The sequence below is a fragment of the Macaca mulatta genome, chromosome 5 (genome assembly GCF_049350105.2).
Source record: "Macaca mulatta isolate MMU2019108-1 chromosome 5, T2T-MMU8v2.0, whole genome shotgun sequence".
Taxonomy (NCBI): domain Eukaryota; kingdom Metazoa; phylum Chordata; class Mammalia; order Primates; family Cercopithecidae; genus Macaca; species Macaca mulatta.
The window spans coordinates 1,038,604-1,061,105 of NC_133410.1; the positions used below are offsets into that span (position 1 = coordinate 1,038,604).

General features: G+C 62.7%; 4 protein-coding genes across 20 annotated transcripts in view; 2 read left to right on the forward strand and 2 right to left on the reverse strand.

Annotated features, from left to right (window-relative positions):
• Positions 1-829, forward strand: part of TMEM175 (transmembrane protein 175) — a 46,150-nt gene extending 45,321 nt beyond the window's left edge. For all 14 annotated transcript variants that reach the window (XM_078002817.1, XM_078002819.1, XM_078002822.1 and 11 more), the window contains one exon: positions 1-829. In XM_078002817.1, the coding sequence (XP_077858943.1) occupies positions 1-673 (673 nt within the window). In that variant the 3' untranslated portion in view covers positions 674-829.
• Positions 775-22,502, reverse strand: part of DGKQ (diacylglycerol kinase theta) — a 25,418-nt gene continuing 3,690 nt past the window's right edge. Inside the window, exons 1-23 of one of the 4 annotated variants that reach the window (XM_078002798.1) lie at positions 15,135-15,512; positions 12,971-13,050; positions 11,081-11,180; positions 10,724-10,809; positions 10,528-10,653; positions 10,032-10,179; positions 9,880-9,954; positions 9,702-9,802; positions 9,283-9,515; positions 9,118-9,208; positions 8,902-8,956; positions 8,619-8,680; positions 8,216-8,230; positions 7,642-7,693; positions 7,330-7,445; positions 5,254-5,405; positions 4,873-5,021; positions 4,533-4,711; positions 4,062-4,162; positions 3,661-3,807; positions 3,445-3,556; positions 3,209-3,361; positions 775-2,879 (exon numbers count right to left, since the gene is read on the reverse strand). In XM_078002798.1, the coding sequence (XP_077858924.1) occupies positions 2,781-2,879; positions 3,209-3,361; positions 3,445-3,556; positions 3,661-3,807; positions 4,062-4,162; positions 4,533-4,711; positions 4,873-5,021; positions 5,254-5,405; positions 7,330-7,445; positions 7,642-7,693; positions 8,216-8,230; positions 8,619-8,680; positions 8,902-8,956; positions 9,118-9,208; positions 9,283-9,515; positions 9,702-9,802; positions 9,880-9,954; positions 10,032-10,179; positions 10,528-10,653; positions 10,724-10,809; positions 11,081-11,180; positions 12,971-13,050; positions 15,135-15,417 (2,715 nt within the window). In that variant the 5' untranslated portion in view covers positions 15,418-15,512 and the 3' untranslated portion in view covers positions 775-2,780. Of the gene's footprint in view, positions 2,880-3,208; positions 3,362-3,444; positions 3,557-3,660; positions 3,808-4,061; positions 4,163-4,532; positions 4,712-4,872; positions 5,022-5,253; positions 5,406-7,329; positions 7,476-7,641; positions 7,694-8,058; positions 8,231-8,618; positions 8,681-8,901; positions 8,957-9,117; positions 9,209-9,282; positions 9,516-9,701; positions 9,803-9,879; positions 9,955-10,031; positions 10,180-10,527; positions 10,654-10,723; positions 10,810-11,080; positions 11,181-12,970; positions 13,051-15,134; positions 15,513-22,502 lie in introns of those variants that run through there. The other 3 variants (XM_015137800.3, XM_078002799.1, XM_078002797.1) reach the window with 3 other exon arrangements.
• LOC100424214 (uncharacterized) overlaps positions 15,574-22,502 on the forward strand; it is a 9,856-nt gene continuing 2,927 nt past the window's right edge. The window contains exons 1-3 of the mRNA XM_078002850.1: positions 15,574-16,129; positions 18,155-18,295; positions 19,798-20,111. Of these exons, the coding sequence (XP_077858976.1) occupies positions 15,654-16,129; positions 18,155-18,161 (483 nt within the window). The 5' untranslated portion in view covers positions 15,574-15,653 and the 3' untranslated portion in view covers positions 18,162-18,295; positions 19,798-20,111. The remainder of the gene's footprint in view (positions 16,130-18,154; positions 18,296-19,797; positions 20,112-22,502) is intronic.
• SLC26A1 (solute carrier family 26 member 1) overlaps positions 17,848-22,502 on the reverse strand; it is a 21,071-nt gene continuing 16,416 nt past the window's right edge. The window contains exon 3 of the mRNA XM_078002810.1: positions 17,848-18,359. Coding sequence (XP_077858936.1) covers positions 18,261-18,359 — 99 coding nt within the window. The 3' untranslated portion in view covers positions 17,848-18,260. The remainder of the gene's footprint in view (positions 18,360-22,502) is intronic.

The window sequence follows — 22,502 nt, forward strand, 5'->3', positions numbered from 1 at the left end:
CGAAGACAACGTCCCGGACCCCAAGGAAGTGAAGGAGAGGTTCGGCGGCAGCCTCGTGGCTGCCCTGAGCGCGACCGGGCCGCGCTTCCTGGCGTACTTTGGCTCCTTCGCCACGGTGGGGCTGCTGTGGTTCGCCCACCACTCCCTCTTCCTGCACGTGCGCAAGGCCACACGGGCCATGGGGCTGCTGAACACGCTCTCGCTGGCCTTTGTGGGCGGCCTCCCGCTGGCCTACCAGCAGACCTCGGCCTTCGCCCGGCAGCCCCGTGACGAGCTGGAGCGTGTGCGCGTCAGCTGCGCCATCATCTTCCTGGCCAGCATCTTCCAGTTTGCCATCTGGACCACGGCGCTGCTGCACCAGGCGGAGACGCTGCAGCCCTCGGTGTGGTTTGGCGGCCGGGAGCACGCGCTCATGTTCGCGAAGCTGGCCCTGTACCCCTGCGCCAGCCTGCTGGCCTTCACCTCCACCTGCCTGCTGAGCAGGTTCAGCGTGGGCATCTTCCACCTCATGCAGATCGCCGTGCCCTGCGCCTTCCTGTTGCTGCGCCTGCTCGTGGGCCTGGCCCTGGCCAGCCTGCGGGTCCTGCACGGCATCGCCCAGCCTGAACACCCACCACCGGCCCCTACGTGCCAGGAGGACCCACAGTCCCAGCTCCTCCCTGCCCCCTGCTAGCAGCCACAGAGCGCGCTCCCTGCCGTCCCCACCAGAGATGGACCAGGGAGGACAGGACGCCGGGCAGGGGAAGCCGAGTCGCGGGCAAGCCACAGTGGTTCTTGCGTGGCCGGGTTTTATTTTCATTGTGAAATATGCTCTATTTCAGTCCTCAAATTGTTCTCCACTTTTTGCAGAGAGGAGTTTCACAGGAACTTGAAATGTGCATTATGGCATTTGCCTATCCACTCTCCAACCTGAAGACACGTTACCAAGCCCACCCACCTGAGGGACTGCCCACTCCCAGCCCCTTCGAGGCCTATACAGAGCTGGCGGCGGGGGCAGGGGATGCCATGCCAGGTTGTTGACACAAAGATGAGGAAGAGATGGCAGGACAGTGACGCCCAAACTGTATTTGTCCCAGATATAAATTACTGTTGCATTCAGGCAGCGATAAATACAGAGGGGCCCGGTTGGTGTACAGGGCACAGAGCTCACCTGGGTACAGACTCATTCACATACAGGACAAGCCCCTCACCACAGTTAACACACGATTCATACACACCACAGTCCACACCAGGGCTCGCGAAGCAAAACTAATCACAAATGAAGGACTGGTCTTGACGACGTAAACAAGAGTGCACACTTGAGGCCGTGAGCAGGCCTTACAATGCATGTGTCTGTGCAGTTTTGGCAGAAGCGGGGGAGTCAGGATTAGTGGCACCAAGGGTCCCCCAGGAGGCTGCAGCAGGCTGGGCCAGGCCACACACTCCTGAGGCCAAACCAGAGCCACTTCTGAGGTCAAGGCCACACCCCGAAAGCTCCGCAGAATCGGAGGCCCAGGCCAGCTGTGCCCCACAAGGGGAAGGGGGATATCCTCACCGTGGGCCTGTTTCTCGTGGGGGGAGTCAGGGCTTCCCACAGGGCTGGCTCCATTTTTGGTCAGACTCCTCGTGGGGCCAGTGCACCGTCTGAATCCTTGGGCACGTGGAGGCAGCTTTGTCTTTTGACTGGGTGCACCCCAGCCTGGCCCAGACGCAGGACCCTCCACCGAGCTGTCTGGGGGACGTGGGAGCAGGGGCGCTGCAGGAGCTGGGTCTCCACATGCTGACGAGGGATAGGACTGAGCAGATGTCGGCTCACACAGACACTGGGAACTGCATGTCAGCAGGGAGCAAGCAGCGTGGAAAGTGCTAGCGTGGGGTCTGGGGCTGAAAGCCAGCTCCTCCGCCACATGCGTGGAGCTGTCTCCGCCTCCACAAACTCCTCCGCACCGCCATGTCCTGCTTTTGGTCTCTTCTGGGTGCTAAATGCCCCACCCTGAGGGCCGAGGGGCAGACACTTGGGCCCGGCCCACATTCTGGTGCTGCCAGGGCAGCACCTGAGACCTCCTGGCCTCCACACGACAGAGGCTCTCCTCCCCCAGCACAGGCACTAGGAAAGGGCCACCAGGCCCAGCTGGGCACTGTGCCCCTGCAGCTGTACCTGTGGTCCAAGCTGCCATCTGTATATAACAAGGCCAGAAAACAAGGGAAGGCACCTTCTCTCTTCCCCCAACACAAGGAAGTCACCAGTCACAACCACCCAGCAGCCCAACGCTGCCCACCAGGGACTGCCCACACCTGCTGCCCGGGGCGGGGAGGGGAGGCTGGAGGGGCTGGCAGCCTGTGTCTGCTGGGGGTAAGGACACACCAGGGAGCCTGCTGCTCTGAAAGACTGGCCAGGGGGAAGGCCTGAGGGACACAAAGCGAGGTCAGACCCACCTGGACGGCCAGCGTCCAGCACTCTCCAGCTCAAGGGGCTTGGCAGGGAGAGGTATAGAGGGATGAGTGCCCACCCCTGAGGAGAGGACCAGGCCCCCACAGGGCAGACGGCTTGCCCGCCAGAGCCCTGTGCCCACCCAGGACACGGGGAAACACTGCCACCCACACAGCAATCTCCAGTGGGATGAGGGTTGGTCCTGCTCTGGCCCCAGGAAGATGATGCGGTCAGGGCTGTAGCCAAGTCCAACCACAAGGCCGGCCACCGTGTGGACGTGGAGCTGCCTCTAGACCAACTGAAAACAAGGCTGGCGGAGGCGGAGGCGGAGGCAGAGACGGCTCGAGCCCCTGGGCTGCCTCAGCCACCCCTACCTAGGATCGCCCTCAGGGGCAGGCGCATCCGCCCGGGCGTCCCTGGTGGTCCCGGCTCTCCTCGGCTTCTGCTTGGCCTTCCTCAGCATGTGGACCTGTCCCAGGGCAGGGGGCAGAGGGCCAGGGTGACACGGCCGATGAAAGAACAGTGCACGGGCAGCCCCAAGTCCTTGGGCCCCGGGCAGCTGACGCCATCTCAGCCCATTTCACGGAAGGGGAGGGACCTGCCTGGCTGCTCCCTGTGCCACCTGTGGCCTGCCTGACCGCTGGCACAGCCTTCCTCTGAGGCAGGCACCCTCCCCGGAGTCAAGGAAGACCAGGGCCGCAGCAGGCCATGCCAGCACCACCCAGGTACCACCGGCCACTCCCACAACCGGCCCAGCCTGGCCCACCTCTCCTGGTTCTCCAGCCTCACCCCACGTACCTTAGGGCCAGCAGCTGAGATGATCATGTGCCCCGGGGCCTGGACCCAGGGCTCCCCGTCCACCTGCACCGGGGTGGCCTTGAGGAGTGTGACCCGGAAGTAGGAACCCTGGGCAATCCGGATCCCGGAGCGCAGCCCACCCTGGACCTGGCCCTGGGGCAGGAGAGGCCAGCTGGGCTCAGTGGGGACCAGGGACACCATCCTGGGCTCGCCCACACACCCGGGCGGCGGCTCACCATGTGCACGACGCCCGTCACGCCCACCACCTCCAGCAGCCCATCATCCATGCGCGGCTTCTCAAACCTGGTGTCGCTGTCTGAGCCCCACAGGTCGGCCCCGGAACCCCAGCTGCAGCATAAGAAAGCGGACACAGAGGTGTAGGTGCAGGCGGGACGAGGGCTGAGCCTGCCGGTGGCCCCGCCTGGCAGAGCCTCTGGGGAGCCCGTGAGCACCTGGGAATGTTGATGAAGATCAGGCCTTCGATACTGGGCAGCTCCACCTCCTGCCGCTCCACCTGCAGCCGGATCTGCTTGTGCAGGCTCCGAGAGTGACTGATCTTCTGCAGCCCCACCCGCACGTACACACCCTTGTTGTGCAGCCTGCGGGACAGGGCGGGCCGCCCATCACTGGGGGAGCACTACCCCGCCTTAGGCAGCCTCCGCGTTCCGGCCCCTCTGCCTGTCCCTGCTGGGGGACCCGAGGAAGGTATGCCATCACCAGGTGGCGGCCCCTCCCAGTTGGGGGACCCGAGGAAGGTATGCCATCACCAGGTGGCAGCCCCTCTGCCTATCCCTGCTGGGGGACCCGAGGAAGGTATGCCGTCACCAGGTGGCGGTCCCTGCGGCTCCAGTACCTGCTTGTGAACTTGCCAGGCTCCTCTTCCCGCGCCTGGTGGAAGTCCAGGCTCAGCTCCGCATCGATGCCAATGCCACAGTAGTTACTCATCTGCACGATCTGGGGACAGGGCGTTCATCTCCCAGGACCCGGCCGCCCTCACCAGGCCCCCTGAGCTCCCCAACAGCAGGTCTAGTTTTTTGCCTCCTGCCGGCAGGAAGAGACAAGAGCAAGGGCCACCCCGGCAACAAGCCCACCACCCAGGAGAGGGCAGCGTGGGCAGGTCCCGGCCAGGCTCTGTCGCCAGCTGGCTCAGCACAATTCCCAGCAGTGGCCACTCTCTGTGCCTCCCTCAACTGCCTACTTTGCAAAGGGGATGACGTGGGTGCATACATCTGAGTGTGGCTGGGAGGAGGATGCCCACTGTGACACATGTGACCAGGTCATATGCGGAAGCCTGAAGGGCACCCCACGGCGGGCCACCCTGTACCTTGGGGGGCTCTGCGTCTGCAGTGCCATTCTCTGCACTGGCAGTATCATGGGCGTCCAGCAGGATGGTCCAGCGGTCCATGAGCACGGCGTCGGCCTCGTCCACGGACAGCAGCACGGAGAGCGGGTCCTCGCCGCTGTAGCCTGCCCCCCAGCGGAGGACTCGGCCAAGGTCATTCCCTGGGACACAGGCAGACACAGAGCATCTGTCCACACCCACCCGCCCATCAGCCAGGTGCAGACCCCACCACAGAGACAGACGCCAGCCCAGGCCTCAGCAAAAGCTGCGCAGGAAGGGGTAGACCCTGAGGCCCCCTCCTCGGCTGCATGGCTGACCCCACCTGTGCCCAGGGGCAGGATGGCCACAGAAGGCTCCGGGCAGGCCAGTCGGTACCGTGTCTCCTCCAGGGCGCCGAGCACCCAGCCCACAGTGCCGTCGCCACCGCACACCAGCACCCGGAAGCAGGGCACCTGGGAGAACAGGTGGAGCCTAGCAGGAGACGGGAAGTGTTCTCCAGCAGCTGTGGGCGCAGCCCATCCCCCACCCAGGCTGCCCCTTCCTTTTCAAATGCCCGTCCTGGCCATGTGGAGGACTTCAAGGTCCCAGCACGGGATCCCAGTGGAGCTCCTGCCAGCCGAGACAGCTGTGGCAGCCTCCTGGGGCCCCTCCCACCCCTCCTGCCCCTACTGCTGCCCTGGACCAGGGGTCCTGCTGGACTCACCCAGGAAGGGGACCCCCGTTGGTCAGGTCGAAGACCTGGTGAGGGTTCAGTAGCTTCCGGAAGCTGCAGAGCAGGTCTCGGCCCTTGAGGCCTCCACTCTTGGGGTTCACGAACACAAGGAGGGGACAGCTGTCTGGGGGCAGTTTCGCGTGCTGACAGACAGGGGGCTGGGTTAGGATGGGGACCCAAGGTAGGGTGTCCCCACTGCTGGGGCTGCCAGGCAGTGCCCAGCCCCCAACCCTGAGCCCACCTGGCCTGGACCAGCCCCCTCCCCAGGAAGAAAAGCATCACACATCAGCTGCGTGGTCACCCCATCTCGCTGCTGGCCAGCAGGGCGGCACTGAGGCCAGCCGGCTGGCTGCCTGGTGCTCCCAGCACAAAGGCCTCGGACATGCCCACTGAGCTGAGTGTGAACAGACCACACCCGCCTGGGCCATGCAGCCTGTGAGTCCAGGCTGGAAATCCACATGGGACTCTGCCTGGCACTCCTTGCCTGCGAGACCAAGGCTTGTCTCCTGGGGGACCTCCTGTGCACACCTTTGGAGGATGGCGGCTCCCAGGCCCCCACCCACCTACACAGCAGCCGAGAAAAGCTCTTAACTCACAGAGCGGCACACGGAGTCCTTCAGTCACAGGACAGAGCCCATCTCCCCACACACAACCCCAAGAAACAGTACCCAGGGATCTAGACACAGCGGGCTCAGGGCTGGGGTCCCTATAACAGGAGGCTGGAGCCCCCACAGCGGGGACGGCTGGGCAACAGGAGACACACAGGCCGGGTGCAGACACAGGGTGGGCGGCGGCACAGGGGCCAGCCGTGGCTGGGGGCAAGGACACACTCGGGGCTTCGTGACCCACTTGGCAGGCACAGCCGCCTGCGGTCACCACTTACCACTCACCCCAGGGCAGGCAGCTGACGGGAGAGAGAAAGCACGTGTCGGCCCCACACCTGGCTCTGCCCACAGAGCGAGTGGGGCTGGGGCAGGGGCTGCATCTTCGGGACCGTGGGGATGGCCACCCTGTCCTGAGCCAGGCAAGGCCAGGTGTAGGGACACAGGAGGGACCCACAGGCATCACCCGTCCCAGCCACAGACAACTCATTCAGATCAAGTTCTGCTTCGTCTAGACTGGGGTCAGGGTCAAGGGTCAGGGTTCAGGGGCAGAGCAGCCATAGACACCTGGGGGTCCTCGTGGGACCCTTTGGGGGCTGGATGGGCAGAGAACGAGAGGCCACTATGAAGGCACGGTGTGCAGCGTGGAGTCCCTCCATGGGCCAGACCCCCATTTCCCCGGCCCTGCCCCGTCTCCATGGGCCAGACCCCCATTTCCCCGGCCCTGCCCCGTCTCCATGGGCCAGACCCCCCTTTCCCCGGCCCTGCCCCGTCTCCATGGGCCAGACCCCCCTTTCCCCGGCCCTGCCCCGTCTCCATGGGCCAGACCCCCCTTTCGCCCGGCCCTGCCCCGTCTCCATGGGCTGGATCCCCCTTTCCCCCAGCCCTACCCTGTTGCCAGGTGCCCCCTCTTCTGGGCACTGTGGGTCTTAAGGACAGCGTCCAAAGTTTGGGAGCTGCACTGACTGGCCTGGGGAGCTCCAGGCAGAGAGCAGAGGCCCTACATCCTCCTGGGCAGGGGGAGTGGGGCTGAGGCTGTACCGGGAGGGCCGTGCCTGGGATGCTGACAGCTGGTCACAAACACGCTCTGGCCCTTGGTGAGGCAGCCGCAGCGGGACCCAGCGCATCCAGGAGCTGCCTCCCTACCTGGGTGGAGGCCTCAGGTGCAGCGTGGAAGCTGGGCCTGGCCCCGCGGTGCCCCACGGAGCTGGTATCACCCACTGGGCAGCCTCGGATGAGCGCTGACCCTCTGGCCTCAGGCCCTTTGCTGTAAAACGGGCAACAGCGTCCTCCCTGCTGTTGTGAGGCACAGACAAAGTGGCACCTACGAGCCCCCAGTGAATTCGATAAAGAGATGCCAGAGGAAAAGAGCGAGTCTGGCTGTGGGGCCTGTGCACCTGAAGACCCGGACCTCCCTCTCGCCACCCCCAGGGTGTGTGAAGAGCCGGCTCCACCGCTCACTCACCAGCAGGTCGGGGAGCACCAGTGCAGTGAGCAGCCGGCCCCGCACAGCCATGTCCTTGAGCAGCACGTACAGCCGCTCGGCCTCCGAAAAGCAGGTGACATCCAGCACTACTGCGCCTGTGGTAGGGGCCCGGGACTCAGGGGAGCCTGTCCCGTAGCCCCCACGGTGCCAGGGCAGGAAGCAAACCAGGGTTTCCCCAGCCCAGAGCTGCCCAAGGGAAAGGTCAGGTGCTACGTGAGGGCCAGAGCTGTCCCACTTCACCCCAGGAACACCCCTGGGCCCCAGGTGACCACGTCCATCAGGGCGGCTCACCTTGGGAGGAGTAGACGTGACTCACAGACACCACGGTGGCTGCAAAGGCGGGCTGTAGTCAGGGCGGTGGGAGGTGAAGGACGTACCACACGGGGGCCAGGGACAGCCCCTCCGCCTGTTCAGGGGTGACGTCTCACCCCAAGGGCAGCCTCCCCAGAAAGCACCCCTGCCCCACTCTAAGAGCAGGACTCCCAGCTCCCCGGAGGTCCAGGGCCCCCCAGAGGGAGAGGGAGAGGCAGAGGCTGAGCACCACAGGGAAGGGCCACAGAGGGCAGGAGGCTACACAGCCTCTTGGAGGAAGGGACGTGGGCTGGACCTGGAGCTTGGGCCTCGGTGGCTCAAGGAGAGGCAGGAGCTGGCCTCAGCACTGCAGCCCCACTGCCTGCCGCCGGACCCTGCCCCCAGCCAGCAGCCCACGGCCAGCCACGGTGGTCACACCTTTGGTAGCCACGGCCTCATGCAGCAGGCTGCTGTACTCCTCGGGGGACAGGCCGGGAGGCAGGCCGCCAACAAACAGTGAGACGTGCGGGGCTACATCCCCGCTCTCTGCCACGTAGAACCGCGTCTGGCTCACCTGTCGCACGGACATCTGCAGGGAGAGGGGCGGGGACGCTGGGCCGGGGAGAACGGCACCACCGCACCAGGCCCTCTACCTCCTCACCCGCAAAACAGCAAAACGGGGTGTCAGGAACACTCCCAGGAATTAAGTCAACATGAAAACGCGCAAAGGGGCCAAAGAGGCTTCCTTGCTGTGGATAACCCCTGTCCATTCCCCTCAAGGAACTCGGAGAGGTCTGCAGCTCAAGGCATCCCTGCAGGGACCAAGTAACTTATGACAGAGGGCACTGCCCTGCCAGCCAGGACAGCCGCTGCCTAGCCAAGAAGAACCTGGCGTCTGGGGCACACCCACCCTGTGGGGCAGAGGCTGTGGCTGAGAGCTGCCGGTTCCCTGGGGGCCAGCGTCCACACCCACTGACCTGCCGGATGTCCTGTAGCCGGTCCAGCAACGGCTGTTCGTCCATCAGCGCTGTCCGCTGGACTGCAGAGGTGAGAGACACAGGCCGTCAGCACCAGGCTCCTTGCCCACCTTGGAAACAGCTGCCCTGAGCCCCCAGGGCCCATGGGGATGCAGGGTGGAACTGGTCAGGAGGACAGGGCCCGGTCTTGATGTCCGGCACCACCCTGCAGGAGAGCCTGGGCAGCAGGCCCAAACCCAAAAGGTGCAGGGACTGCCACACCCAGCACGGGCCATCTACTCACCCTGCCTGCAGCCCATCGCCACCTCCACCAGCTGGAAGCTCTCAGGACCCTCGGCCTGTTGGGGCAGAGCTTGGCATCAGGTCTGGGCAGGCCCCCACCACCTCAGGACACCGACGGGGACAGCCACACCTGGGCTGGGATGGTGGCCTGGCCTCCTTGGGACAGTGACCCCCAACCAAGTCTGGCCAGGATGGGGAGCAGGCTCAGGGTACACACCTGGCGGCCGAGCAGTGGCAGGACCTCCAGCACCACGGAGCGGGCCGTGCTCTTCGGGGTCACTCGCACGGATACATAGGCCACGCCCACCCTGTGAGGACGCAGCCTGAGCTGGAGCTCCCCCCACCCCGCCCAGCAGACCCTGAGCCTCGGGCCCAATCTCACTTGAGCCAGCCAGGGTAGATCTTCAGGACCTCCTGGGCCCGCGGCAGAGCCCGGATGACCCAGGCCTCTGGTGTGGCCTCGCCAGACCCAGGGCTTCTGCCCTCCTCCGAAATCACAGCACTCCCAGCCTTGCCCCCAGCCCAGGTGTCACAGGCCTTCAAGGAAGGGGGCAGCGGGCACAGCTCCAGGTGGCCAGGGTCCTCGGGGATGTGGTGGACCCGAAGCGCGGCCTCCTGCAGGGCACCAGGTTGGGGAGGCCAAGTTGTGGGGGGTCAGGCACGGTTCAGTGGGGGGCAGGTCGCGGGGCGGGGGCAGGTGGGTGAGGGGGACCAGGTTGGGGGAGCCAGGTCGGGGGCGCCAGGTGCGGGGACATGCAGTGGGAGGTGGGGCTCAGACACCTGCCCCGAGCTCCCCCTTACCAGCACCTCCTCGGCACTGGCCAGGCGGGACACCGTGATGAGGCGGAACTGGCTTCTCCTCACCGCGTCGTCACCATCAAAGATTTTCAGCGTTTGCTTCCCTGGGCCGGGGAAGTTCCATGAGTCCAGAGCGCCCGGGGATGTCAGGAGAGTTGCGGGGAAGGAGGAGGGCACTTACCGGACTCCGGAGTCGCCGGTGTCTCTCTGCCTGGACCCACGGCAGCGCTCCCGTCCGCGCCATCGCCTCCCTCGCCTGCGGGTCGGGGACACGGACCCCTCACTCAGTGCGCAGCCCCCAGCCCAGGGCGCCCCGGCCGGCCCGCACCTCACCCGGCTCCACCGCCTCCGCGATGCGGAAGCTCTGCGTCTTGCTGAAGCCACCGGGCAGGAGGCGCACGCATGCCGGGGGCAGGACCAGGGAGCGCAGACGCCCGAAGCCGCACTCGGGAGCCAGCACCGCGGAGCAGACGGAGTGCGCCTGGGGGGACAAGGGCCTGAGCTGGGGGATCAGAGCCGGGGACGGGGACACCAGGTGCGCTGGGTCCAGGGAAAGACCCCACACGTCGCAGACCTAGCCTGGACCCCGTGTTTTTCCTGCCTCCAGCCCCCGAGCGCCCACCTGGACCCCACGCCTCTCCTGCCCTGCCCCCTCCACCTCCCAGCGCTCCCCTGGACCCCGTGCTTTTCCTGCCCCGCCCCCTCCACCCTCCAGCGCCCACCTGGACCCCGTGCCTCTCCTGCCCTGCTCCCCCAACTCCTCCACCTCCCAGCACCCGCCCGACCCCGCACCTCTCCTGCCCCACCCCCACCACCTCCCAGCGCCCACCTGGACCCCGCACCACTCGCAGCGCACTCCGGCCAGCACGTCAGAGGAGCCGCACGTCTTCCTGCAGACCTCGCAGCGCGCTCCTGAGGGCAGGTTCCCCTCCCGCCAGTGGTGGTGATGGGTGTCCTGCAGAGCGGGGCAGTCAGCAGCTGGGCCCGCCCCACCCCCCAGGGCTCCCTGGGGCTGGTGCACTCACGTGATCCTGGTGCCCATCCTGGTGGCACTGGCGGCAGTCACTGCAGGCGAAGGGCACACAGTCTGGGTGGAGGTGCAGCTCACACACTGCGGGGCAGGCAGGGTTGGGGGCAGGCAGGGTTAGAGGTGTCTGCCGTGCCCCGGAGGACCCCTGCCTCTGCTGGCGCTTGGGTCTGGCCCCATCCCTACCACCTAGCACCCCGCATCCTTTAACTGTCTTGTGGCCTGCCGGGTGGCCAGTCCTCGGCTTCCCCCAATCACCCCTGACAAGCTGCAGCAGGGGGTGGGCTGGGCCACCCTGGGCATCAGAGACCAGGACACCGAGTGGGGCAAGGGGAGCCAGGCAGGCTCCAGGTACCTTCGCAGTGGAGTGCAGGCGCCTCCAGGACTTTGCGGCAGACAGCACAGAACTTGCGCTTGTGGAGCCCCCGGGGGCCGAAGCAGTGGGCCACGGGAACCTGGCCAGGGAAGACGCAGCCTCACCTCAGCGCTCTTGGTAAGCGCTACAGGCTGCCCGCCGCCCCTCCTCCTCTTCACTTGCACAACTTTGCAGCTCACGCTCCTGCTGGGCTGGTGGGCCAGCTGTGCCACCTGGAGGCCTCAGGAGCAACCACAACCCCCGGTTCTGGGGGCAGCCTGGCTGGTCAAAAGCAGGGAGCAGGCTGTGGCCTTCCCCAGCAGCCCTGCCTAGCGCAGGGGAGCGAGGCCCCCCTGCCACCCCTTCCCTCCTTGGGGCAGGCGAGGCTCTGTCAACCACCTGGCATCTGTCTCCTCGGAGCCAGGAAGATCCCAGCACACAGGGACTGCCCTCTGGGAGACGCTCAGGCCATAACAAGTGTGGATCAACGTTTCTGTGTTGGGGAGGGCTGGGCTGCTGCTTTTCCACGAGAAGGAAAGGACAAGGACCAAGTCTTCACTCTCGACTCTCTCTTATCCCCAAACTTAAACCACACCCGATAAAAGCATACACAGAAAGACCGTGTTCCACAATTTCAGCTGTGAGCATACCAGAATGGTGGGTAACTTTTATTTTGTCAAATATATCTTTTAAACTTCCTATTATGCATATAGTTGAAATACATATTTTCCCAATTTAGCAAAGTATAGAAAAGTACATTAAAATCAATTTTAAAAAGCTGCAGCCTCAGGCCGTTCACATGAGGAGGGGCTGTCCAAGCCAATGTGGCATCCCCAGGATCCCGGCCACCACCAGGGCCAGGATCCCAGCCACCACCAGGGCCAGCATCCTCAGGCTTCCTGCTCACACCCCGGGAACTGCATCATTAGGAAAAGGGCATCAGACATTAGAGGGGACGGCGCAGCCAGGTGCCCGCCAGTGGCAGGTGCGCCTGCTGGCCTGGCTTCCCGTCCTGCTGCACACCTGGGCCTGCCTCACAGCCTGCACTCCACCTGCGGCCTGAGCACTTCAGGGAATGCAGACATGGGGGGCCTCAGTCTGCAGATGGCGGGGCTGACAGCTGAGGGAGGAGTAAGCCTGGCCCTTCCTACATGTCCCTGCTGTCACCACTGTCACCAGAGAACAGCTCCATGGCACAACCTTCACCCGGGGCTGTCTTGGCAGGTGTGTCACTGGGTGCCTTGCCCACTCCCAGCCCCCGGCAGCCTTTGCCCCAGCCCAGGGCTCCTGCAGTGCCCTGCAGTGCCTTGGGCCAGTCACTTCCCTGCCCCACTCAGAGCCCTTAGGGGGAGGCTGGTGGCCAAGACACCCTCAGGCACCCAGACTTCCTGCCTTTGCTTTTTATTCAAGCTTCCTTGAGGTGCCTGTGGGTTCACACACAGCTACGAGGAATGGCATAGACCCCTTGAAGCCTTTGTCAGCTCCCCTAAGTGTGTCATCTTGCAAACTAAGGTCATATCACAGCTGAGATGCTGACACCCCAGATGCGGAAATCATCCCCCCCAGGAGCCTCACGCTGCATGTCACAGCCACACCCACTTCCCCACCTGGAGACCTCTCTACATCTGTGTAGATGTTTAGTTTCGTCATTTTGAGCACGTTCTGTGGACAGGATCTTGCTAACTGTGACCTTTGGGACTGGCTTTTATCATCATTCCCTACAGATCCATGCAGGGTGCTGAGCCTTTTAATCCCGAGCAGTGTCTGACCTTTGCCTTTCAACCGCAGGTATCACTAACATCTGACATGAAGGGTCTCAGTACCTCGACCCCACGAGAGCTGACACATCCCCCAGCCTCTTGCAGGTGCAACACCCAGCCCCACACTCACCCGGACCAGGCTGGGCGCCACACTCGTGCACGGGATCCTCACGAGCTTCAGGCACTTCTCATGGGACATGAAATTGCAGACTGTGGGAATGAGCGCTGTGTGAGTTGGCCCCTGTCCCACCCAATGGCTGTCTTACCCAGGAAGTTAGAGGCCCCAGGGCAACTACTGCCATACCCACCCTGTGGTTCTCCGAGTTCCCCCCGTCCCCCCCTCCACCCAGCCCCACTCATTGGAGACAGCCTGCAGCCCAGGAGCAAGAACCTGGGTGGTCCTGACCATCCTGGAGGACAATGAGTGTGTCCTCTCATCCAGAGAGCAGCCCCTCCCCTTCGCACGTGGGCCCAGCGCTCCTCCTGCCTCTGCAGCTGGGCCTCTCAAGGGGCAGCCCTGGGCTCACCAGGCTTGCTAAGTGGCAGGGGCGTCTCGGGCTTCTGCAGATTGGCTTTGCCAGGGACACCTGTGTCTCACTCCCCTGAAACTGCGCACACCCCTAATTTTCCCTGCTACGTGCTGTGCACCATGCCTGAGACCTAGAGCCACCCAGGGCAGGTGAGGGCTCTGGGAGGCAGGAGCTGCTGGGGAGTGGACAGCCCTGAGCCTCCCAAGGAGCTCTGGCCATGTGCACAGGACCCAGGGAGCACCTCAGCCAGCAGGGTGCTCAGGAGGACACAAGAGCAGCAAGCGCCACACCCCAGCAGTGAAACAGACAGGAGGGTGGGGCCAGGGCAGAAGGGAGAGCAGGAGCCCTGGGCTGGGGCAAAGGCTGCTGGGGGCTGGGAGTGGGCAAGGCACCCAGGGACACACCTGCCAAGACAGCCCCGGGTGAAGGTTGTGCCAGGGAGCTCCAGGCTGCCCAGCTGGGACAGGGAGCTCTTCCAGAAGGCCCAGCTGGTGCCACAACACAGCGCCCTTCACCTGCTGCAACCCTGGCTACCCCAGTCTCCAGATGGGACTCGGAGAAGTTCCTTCTGGCAGCTTAATAGAAAGGCTCTGGAAGCAGGCCAGGGTCCACGGAGAGAAGAAGGGGAGACAGGCAGCACCCATGTCCCTCCTCTGCCGTGGAGACAGGGCCTGCTCACCCCACGTCCCACGCTTGGGTCTCCGGGGGTGGGGGAGGGCGCCCTTCTTCCCATAGCCCTGCTGGCCCCTCTTCCTTGGGTGCTGCCCAGGAGGGCCCTTGTGCCCCCTCCCAAGGGGGAGGGGACCCGGAGTCTGGCCTCAAGCAGGGAGCCGCCTCAGCCACACATGCACACTCCCCACCTCGGGGGAAGCCCCTGGCCTCCCCAGGCAGCAGGCATGGCTGTGCCATGCTCTGATGTGACAAAGAAGCTGGCAGGCCAGGCCACCTTGTGCGCCCTGGGGGTCAGAACAACCATGCCATTTCCACCACAGACCACATCCCTGTGTGAGGGGACAGTCTCCTCTGCGGACCCCGGCCTGAGTGGACCCCTATCCCCAGAGCAAAGGCCTGAATCCCTGAGCAGGGCAGAGGCTCCTTAGCCCCTGCCACCTCGGCGTCCCTGGCCAGGACACAGTAAGTGTCAAACGTCCAGGACTCCGGTCCTGACCCTCGCTCCCTCCAGAGGCTGGGCTGTGGTCCCCAGGGCCCGCCTGCTTGCCGCGGGGGAAGATGAGAGCCAGCCCTGGGAGCACCCGAGCCCAGAGCAGGGAAAGGCCGTCCTCACCCCAGACGGGGCTGGGCAGCTGGGTGGAGCAGGGCTGGGGCACGCGCACCGGGCGGCAGGGCCCGGCCTGGCTCTCCAGGTGGCTGGGACTCTGGGCCACAGCATGATAAGGGCCAGGGCCAGGGGCCCAGGCCAGCCCTGCTCGGCGACACCTGCTGCCCCAGCCACTGGGAGAGGAAGCCGGCCATGGGGACCCCAGCGGAGGTCCCGCTCGCATCAGGCACAGCCCCCGGTCGCAGCCATCGCGCGGCACTATGGAGACACTGCCCGCACCTCCCAGGTGAGGAAGCCCGGAGACCCGCAGCCTGGAACGGCCCCACGGCGCACAGGCCCCGACCGCCCCACGAAGGCAGGTCCCAAGAACAGGGCTGGGACCCCGCCCCCCACCCCGAAAGCGCCGGTGCCACCTCCGCTCAGGCTTCCGCCCACGGGGCAGAGGCAGGGCTGCAGCCGGGTGGGCATCGGGCCCGGGCGCTCACCGTCGCACAGGAAGCCGGCCAGCCCCCAGATGAAGTCGGAGCAGAGGTGGCAGAAGGTGGGCTTGGTGAGCGTCACCTTCCGGAAGCTGTGTCCCGGCCCGGCAACGGAGCCCGGGGCTCTGGCGCCCGCCCGCTCCGGCCCCGGCCCCGGCCCCGGCCCGGGTCCCGGCCCCGGGCGCGCGCGGCCTCCTGCGCCCAGCACGGGGCTGCAGGCCGGGCTGCCGGGGCGCGGGGAGCCGCCGCCCAGCCAGGCACGGGCCCCGGGCTCGGCCGCCGCCGCCATTCCCGGCCCGAGCGGCCCGAGCCCCTTTTGGTCCGCGCTGGGGGTCCAAGAGCCCCAGCTCCACCGCGGCGCCGCGCAGCCCGGCTTCCGACTGCGCCCGCCCCACTGCGCAGACGCGGGCCGCGGGGCGGGGCCGTGCGCTGCTGGTGGGCGGATCTGGGGGCGGGTGGGGCGGGGCCTGCTACGGATCGCAGCCGTGCCCCGTCGATGGGCGGGACTGGGGGGCGGGCCTTGTGATGGGGCGGGGCGGGACCTGCGCGTGGGGGCCCCTCGCGAACCCGCCGTGGGGAACTGGTCCGCGTGGGCTCGGTTTGACCACAACCGGCCCAGACTTCCCTGCAGCGGACTCCGGACGCCGCACGCGCGGCGTTGTACCTGCGGGGCCGCGGCCCGCAGCTGCGCAGACAGGCGCCTCCCACGCGAGACGCAGATGCTGTCCTAGGCCCCCGGCCGCGCAGGGCGCCCCAGGCGAAGGGCAGCGCCGCGGGCCTCCCACAGTGGGTCCCGGGAAACGGGGTTTGCGGTGCTTGGGCGGCTCCGTCCGTGGGGTCTTCGCCGTCTTCGCACGCGCAGACCTGGTCCTGCCCGAGGCCCAGGACCCCCTGCGCCCGACTGGTGCCCTCACTGCAACGGGGGACCCGCCTGCGGCCCGAGGCTGTAGCCTCGCGACCCCCGCCCGGGCCTCACGCCGAGCGCCCAGCTCTCCTGCCCGGTGCGCGCCGCGGGTCTTGTTCAGCTGGCGTTGGTGGCCTTTGAGAGCCGTGTCCACGCGGGTCACCCCTCCCCGCCGTTGGCAGCACTCTGGGTCCCTGTCCCCGTGGGCCTAACTGTGGACAGGAGTCTGCGCAGCCAGGGACCCCACCCCAGACCACCGAGCAGGGACCTGCAGAGGGCGGGGCTCCAGGGCCATCGCGGCAGGCGGTCCCAGGGGGCGGGAAGAGCAGAGGGGGGCCTGTCGGGGAGACGCCAGAAAGGGATTGGGGGCTGTGGACTGTGGAGGGAAGGAGCCGGGAGACCTGCCCTGGGGGCTATGCTGGTGGGGGCCCCCAGGCCACAGGGGGATTCCAGGAGTGGAGGGTGAGCTGGAGACCCAGTCTGAGGAGGGAGGAGCAGGCCCCTCATATGCTGAGGGGGGAGACTCGGTCCTCAACCTGGGAGGATTCTGTTGGTCCAGAAGCTGTTGGTTGAGCTGCTGGGGCAGGACCCTGGGTGGACCCCAGGGTAAAGGGAATGTAGCCAAAGCTTCAGGGGACCTCCACCCTCCAGGAGCTGTGCTCTGGGACAGACAGCACCCTGAAGAATGTGAGTGAGCAGGAAGGGCTGCCTGCGGGCAGCGGGAAGGCATCCAGTCAGAGAGCCAGAGCTCTCAACTGCTGATGGGGATCTATTTAAGAAATGCAGACCGGGCGTGGTGGCTCACGCCTGTAATCCCAGCACTTTGGAGGCCGAGGCGGGCGAACACGAGGTCGGGAGTTCGAGACCCGCCTGACCAACATAGAGAAACCCCGTCTCTACTAAAAATACAAAATTAGCTGGGTGTGGTGGCACGTGCCTGTAATCCCAGCTACTCAGGAGGCTGAGGCAGGAGAATGGCGTAAACCCAGGAGGAGCTTGCAGTGAGCCGAGATCGCGCCACTGCACTCCAGCCTGGGAGACAGAGCGAGACTCCGTCTCAAAAAAAAAAAAAAAAAAAAAGGCCGGGCGCGGTGGCTCAAGCCTGTAATCCCAGCACTTTGGGAGGCCGAGACGGGTGGATCACAAGGTCAGGAGATTGAGACCATCCTGGCTAATCCGGTGAAACCCCGTCTCTACTAAAAAATACAAAAAACTAGCCGGGCGAGGTGGCGGGCGCCTGTAGTCCCAGCTACTCGGGAGGCTGAGGCAGGAGAATGGCATGAACCCGGGAGGCGGAGCTTGCAGTGAGCTGAGATCCAGCCACTGCACTCCAGCCTGGGTGACAGAGCGAGACCCCGTCTCAAAAAAAAAAAAAAAAAAAAAAAAAAAAAAAAAAAAAGAAGAAGAAGAAATGCAAAATAACTATTACAAAATTAGATGCAGGCCGGGTGCGGTGGCTCACGCCTGTAATCCCAACCCTTTGGGAGGCCAAGGCGGGCGGATTGTCTGAGGTCAGGAGTTTGAGACCAGCCTGGCCAACATGGTAAAACCCCGTCTCTACTAAAAATATAAAAATTAGCTGGGCGTGGTGGTATGTGCCTGTAAGTCCAGCTACTCAGGAGGCTGAGACAGAAGAATCACTTGAACCCAGGAGGCGGAGGATGCAGTGAGCTAAGATTGCGCCACGGAACTCCAGCCCGGGTAACAGAGCAAGACCTCCATCTCAAAAAAAAGAATAAAATAAAATTAGATGCAAGAAGAAATCATAAATTAAGCATTTCTTAAAACTTGACTAATAGCACAAGCACCACAAAATCCAGAAAATACTGAAATTTTTTATTCATAATGGCTCGCTGTGATACCCTTTCATCCACTTTTTAATTGTCTCTTTTTACAATTTTGCAATATCATTTTCCAGAGAGAAAAGAGGAAAATGAAAGGTAATCCTCAGGCCCACTAGCATGGCTGGTTTTTTTAAAGTGTGATTTGCTTTACAGAAATGTACTGACGACTGGTTATATCATCCACATGGTAAAGCCTGTTGTGAAATTTGGAGAAAACTTGCTCAGTCTTCTCTCCTCTGCAGGCTGACCAGTTTCAGGTGCTGCTTTTTTTTCCCCAGGTGCTGATCCAAGGCACCCTCTGGGATGAGCCGTATCCACCGGGTTCTCGTGAGGCTGGTGTGAGGGTCCCGCATTCTCTCATTGATGTCGGCATTTCCTGTTAAATCAGCAAGATCTTTCCTCCTCTTCCAGAAGTTCCTGTGAGTCACTCCTCTGTGTTAATTGCCACGGGTGTTGCTGGAAGCTGTTTCTCCCATAGGACGTCTGGAAGGAAGTGGCTGGGAAGGGCATGGTGGAGGCTGCTGACCCGCCGATGTCTCCACAACTGAACGTCCCCCTGCCAGGCCGCAGAGTGCCCACTGCCTCTCCAGTGCCAGCCCAGCAAGAGGGAAAGCGGAGAGGGAGTAGGAGCGCTTGTGGTTAAGGAATTTTGGCTTAGCAAATTTTACAAAACTGTGTGCTGCCCTTGGAAGGGGATCTCCCAGCTTCCTGTCAATCCGTCCCACTGTGTGGACCTGCTGTGCTGGTGCCTTGATGTGGCCCAGGCCAGCACAAACCCGCTGCAGGTCCACATGTCGGCAGCACCACACTCCCTCCCGCGGCAAAGCTACTGGCCCCTTCTAGCTTCCAGAGGTGATTTCCAGAGGCCACACACCTTTGTTCTAAAATTTGTACCTGGGCTTAGTTTTAATCAGGTGTGGTAAGGTGGCAGATGTGGAGACGACTTCCTGCAAAGATGATATATTACATTTCCCAAGAGAAGGGGGCACAGCACACAGGGCCACAGAGTGGTGGGGAGCCCCAGTTCATGGGGGCGCCTCAGGAAGGGCAAATGAGGCAAGGTGGACGCTGCCAGATGAGATCAGGACAGGGTTGGAGTTGGAGCGACTTCCCTGGGTCCTGGGCTCGGCAGCCCCTGGTCAGTCAATACCTTGCCCTGGGGTGACTGAGGGCAGGGACACTGGCTTGGTGTGAGTGTGACAAGGAGGCACCTGTGAGCTCTGGGAGCTGTGGTCTCTCCAGGATCAAGACCCCCAAGGCCAGTGCATTAAGAATACAGAAAATAGGCCGGGTGCGGTGGCTCACGCCTAGAATCCCAGCACTTTGGGAGGCCAAGGTGGGCAGATCACCTGAGGTCAGGAGATCGAGACAATCCTGGCCAACATGGTGAAACCCTCTCTCTACTAAAAATACAAAAATTAGCCAGGTATGTTGGCGGGCACCTGTAGTCCCAGCTACTTGGGAGGCTGAGGCAGAAGAATTGCTTGAACCCGGGAGGCGGAGGCTGCAGTGAGCCAGGATTGCGCCACTGCACTCCAGCCCGGGCAACAAGAGCAAAACTCCTTCTCGAAAGAAAAAAAAAATGCAGGTAATACAGTCAGAATGGACAGGAAGAAAAGAGAAAAAAATTCTACGCACCTGGAGATATAAGCCAGATTTTTAAGACAAAAACCAAGATTTTTGTTTAAGAGGAAAAAACGGAGGGAAAAAGATGCAGCAGACAGTGGCCATCCTGAGGGGGCAGCTTCCCTCCCCTCCTTCCCTTTTATCAGCCAGAGACAGAAACTAAAAATCAGGGTTTAGGGTGGATCAAAGCCTAAGCAGAAAGAAGGGATGGTGGTGGGGAGAAAGGAAAAAAACAGTAACTACCTAGATACAAGCAGAGAAAACAAAGGCCCAATTTTGCCTGTTCTTTCACCAGGAAAAAATAACGGGTGCCTCATGGTGGGTTTTCACAATCTTGAGGCTGCAGTCGCCCCTTAGGCCCCACACCCTGCACCCAGCAGGGTCTCAACCAGTGACTCCCCAGTCAGCAACCGGCCAGCATGCATTGGGCAGACGTGGCCTCTGCTCCACTCAGGGCCCATTTCAGCCACCTCGAAGCCGACGCTGCAGTTCACCGCCACCTCCAAGGACACAGCCCACCTTTTCCAGGCTGCGCCGGGACCTCCGCAGACCAGACCTCCTTCAGAGGCGCGGGCCCACATGCATGGAAAACGCCCTCCTACTGACACAGTACAATATCTTTTAGTTCTTTTTGGGTTCTGGTGGCAACATATTCCTCATTTCCAAATTTTATGTCCAAATAAAAACCAGCCAGGGTGGTGGCTCACGCCTGTAGTCTCAGCACTTTGGGAGGCTGAGGTGGGAGGATCACTTGAGCGCAAGAGTTCGAAACCAGCCCGGGCAACACAGAGGGACCCTATCTACAAAAAATATATAAATAAAAAATTAGCCGGGTGTGCACATGCCTGCAGTCCCAGGTACTCAGGAGACTGAGGTGGGAGGCCTGCTTGAGACTGGGAGGTCGAGGCTGCAGTAAGCCGTGATTGTGCCACTATACTCCAGCCTGGGCACAGAGCAAGACCCTGTCTAAAAACAAAACAAAACAAATTAAAATCTGCAGGCACTCTTGTTAGTGCCCTCAGAGACTCCACTGTAGAGGCGTTGGCAGCCTCTTCTTGGCCAGCTGGCATCTCTCAGCCACCCCTGACAGCCATAAGCTGCCCAGCAGCTTCTGATGCAAGAACCAGCAAGAACTTGGCCTTGTGCCATCCACTTTTTTTTTTTTTTTTGAGATGGAGTCTCGCTCTGTCACCCAGGCTGGAGTGCAGTGGCACGATCTCAGCTCACTGCAAGCTCCGCCTCCCGGGTTCATGCCATTCTCCTGCCTCAGCCTCCCGAGTAGCTGGGACTACAGGTGCCCGCCACCTCGCCCGGCTAGTTTTTTGTATTTTTAGTAGAGATGAGGTTTCACCGTGTTAGCCAGGATGGTCTCGATCTCCTGACCTCGTGATCCGCCCGCCTTGGCCTCCCAAAGAGCTGGGATTACAGGCGTGAGCCACCGTGCCGGGCCAGTGCCGTCCACTCTTAAAACCACAAGTGACTGGCTGACCCCAGGGTCTCCCGGGACAGAGGCTGTCACCGACCCTGAGCTTCTGGCCCCATCCCCAGCTGCCCATATGCGCCGGGGCATAGGACCAGCACCCCACAAGCTCAGCTCGACTGCCGAGGACTCTCTAGGCAGGATGGAGGCAAAGCTGTCCTTTGCTGTCTTCCACCCGTGGGAGGGGGCGGCTTCCCCTTCTTCAGTGGCTTGCTGGATGCCAAGTGTGGGAGGAGGTCACCCCCGTAGACCCCTGGGCTGGGCGGCTTCCCCTGTCTTCAGTGGCTTGCTGGATGCCAAGTGTGGGAGGAGGTCACCCCCGTAGACCCCTGGGCTGGGCGGCTTCCCCTGTCTTCAGTGGCTTGCTGGATGCCAAGTGTGGGAGGAGGTCACCCCCGTAGACCCCTGGGCTGGGCGGCTTCCCCTGTCTTCAGTGGCTTGCTGGATGCCAAGTGTGGGAGGAGGTCACCCCCGTAGACCCCTGGGCTGCCTGGCAAGCCCCGTTGGACTCTCTTGAGCAAAGAGAAATGGGCGCATGCAGGAGGGCACAATGCTGCTGGCCACGTTGCCTGGGGAGCCCGGCGACGGCTGCTGCTCCACCCCTGCCCGGATGCCCCGGGTGAAAGGCGGACCCGGAAGTAACGTGCCAGGTGTGGTCTCAGCCCTGAGTGCCTCTGCCGACCAGCGGCCTTTTCCCCAAGTTTATTATAAGCCACTGGGCCATTACCCAAAAGGTGTCCCCTGCAGGGCAGAGACCCGTGTGAATCTCTTGCCTCACAGAGCCCCAGAATCTAAATCAGAATCGCACACGTCTCTACACACAGCAAGGCCTTCCTCCCAGCCTGTCATGGCCGGGTCTGTGTGTCTCCCCACACCTCATTGAAACAAATCCTGGGGACACATTTTAGAACAACCTTTCGATCTCTCCTGAGGCCATCACAGCCTCCTCTGTGTCAAATCCCCCTCCGCCTCCCCTGTACAGGAACACCGAGATTACACTCCGGGCCCGTCTGGACACCCGGGATTATCTCTGCGTTTTAGACGCTTCAAGGAACCACGTTTGCAGGCGCTCACCACGTGAGGCGACAGGCACAGGCCTGGACAGGACGGAGGGCATCTTCGGGAGGCTTTCCTCCCCTCTCACTCCACTTTTCCCTCAGGACACCTGTGCTGCTGTTGCTGTAAATCCTAATTCCCCAGAAATATGTGAAACCCTGTAACATGATTGTTTTATGCGGTTACGATTCATTAGGTTTGTACACAATATACCCTTTCTGTTGCTTTTGTTGGGGCTCAGAAAATGACACCCGGAGTGAAGGCCTTGGAAGCCAGGCCTTCTCCTGCCCCCTGTCTCTGGCCCCTTATTCTCCGAGGCAGGTCGTAGAAACCTGAACCCCTTTTCCCCATAAACCTAAAGCCAGCCATAAACCTAAAAGTACGACTAATAACTTTCCTGTATTTCTGTGTAAAAACTGGCCATAAAGGAATTCTCTGGCCTGCCTTGTTTGACTGCAGGTGTT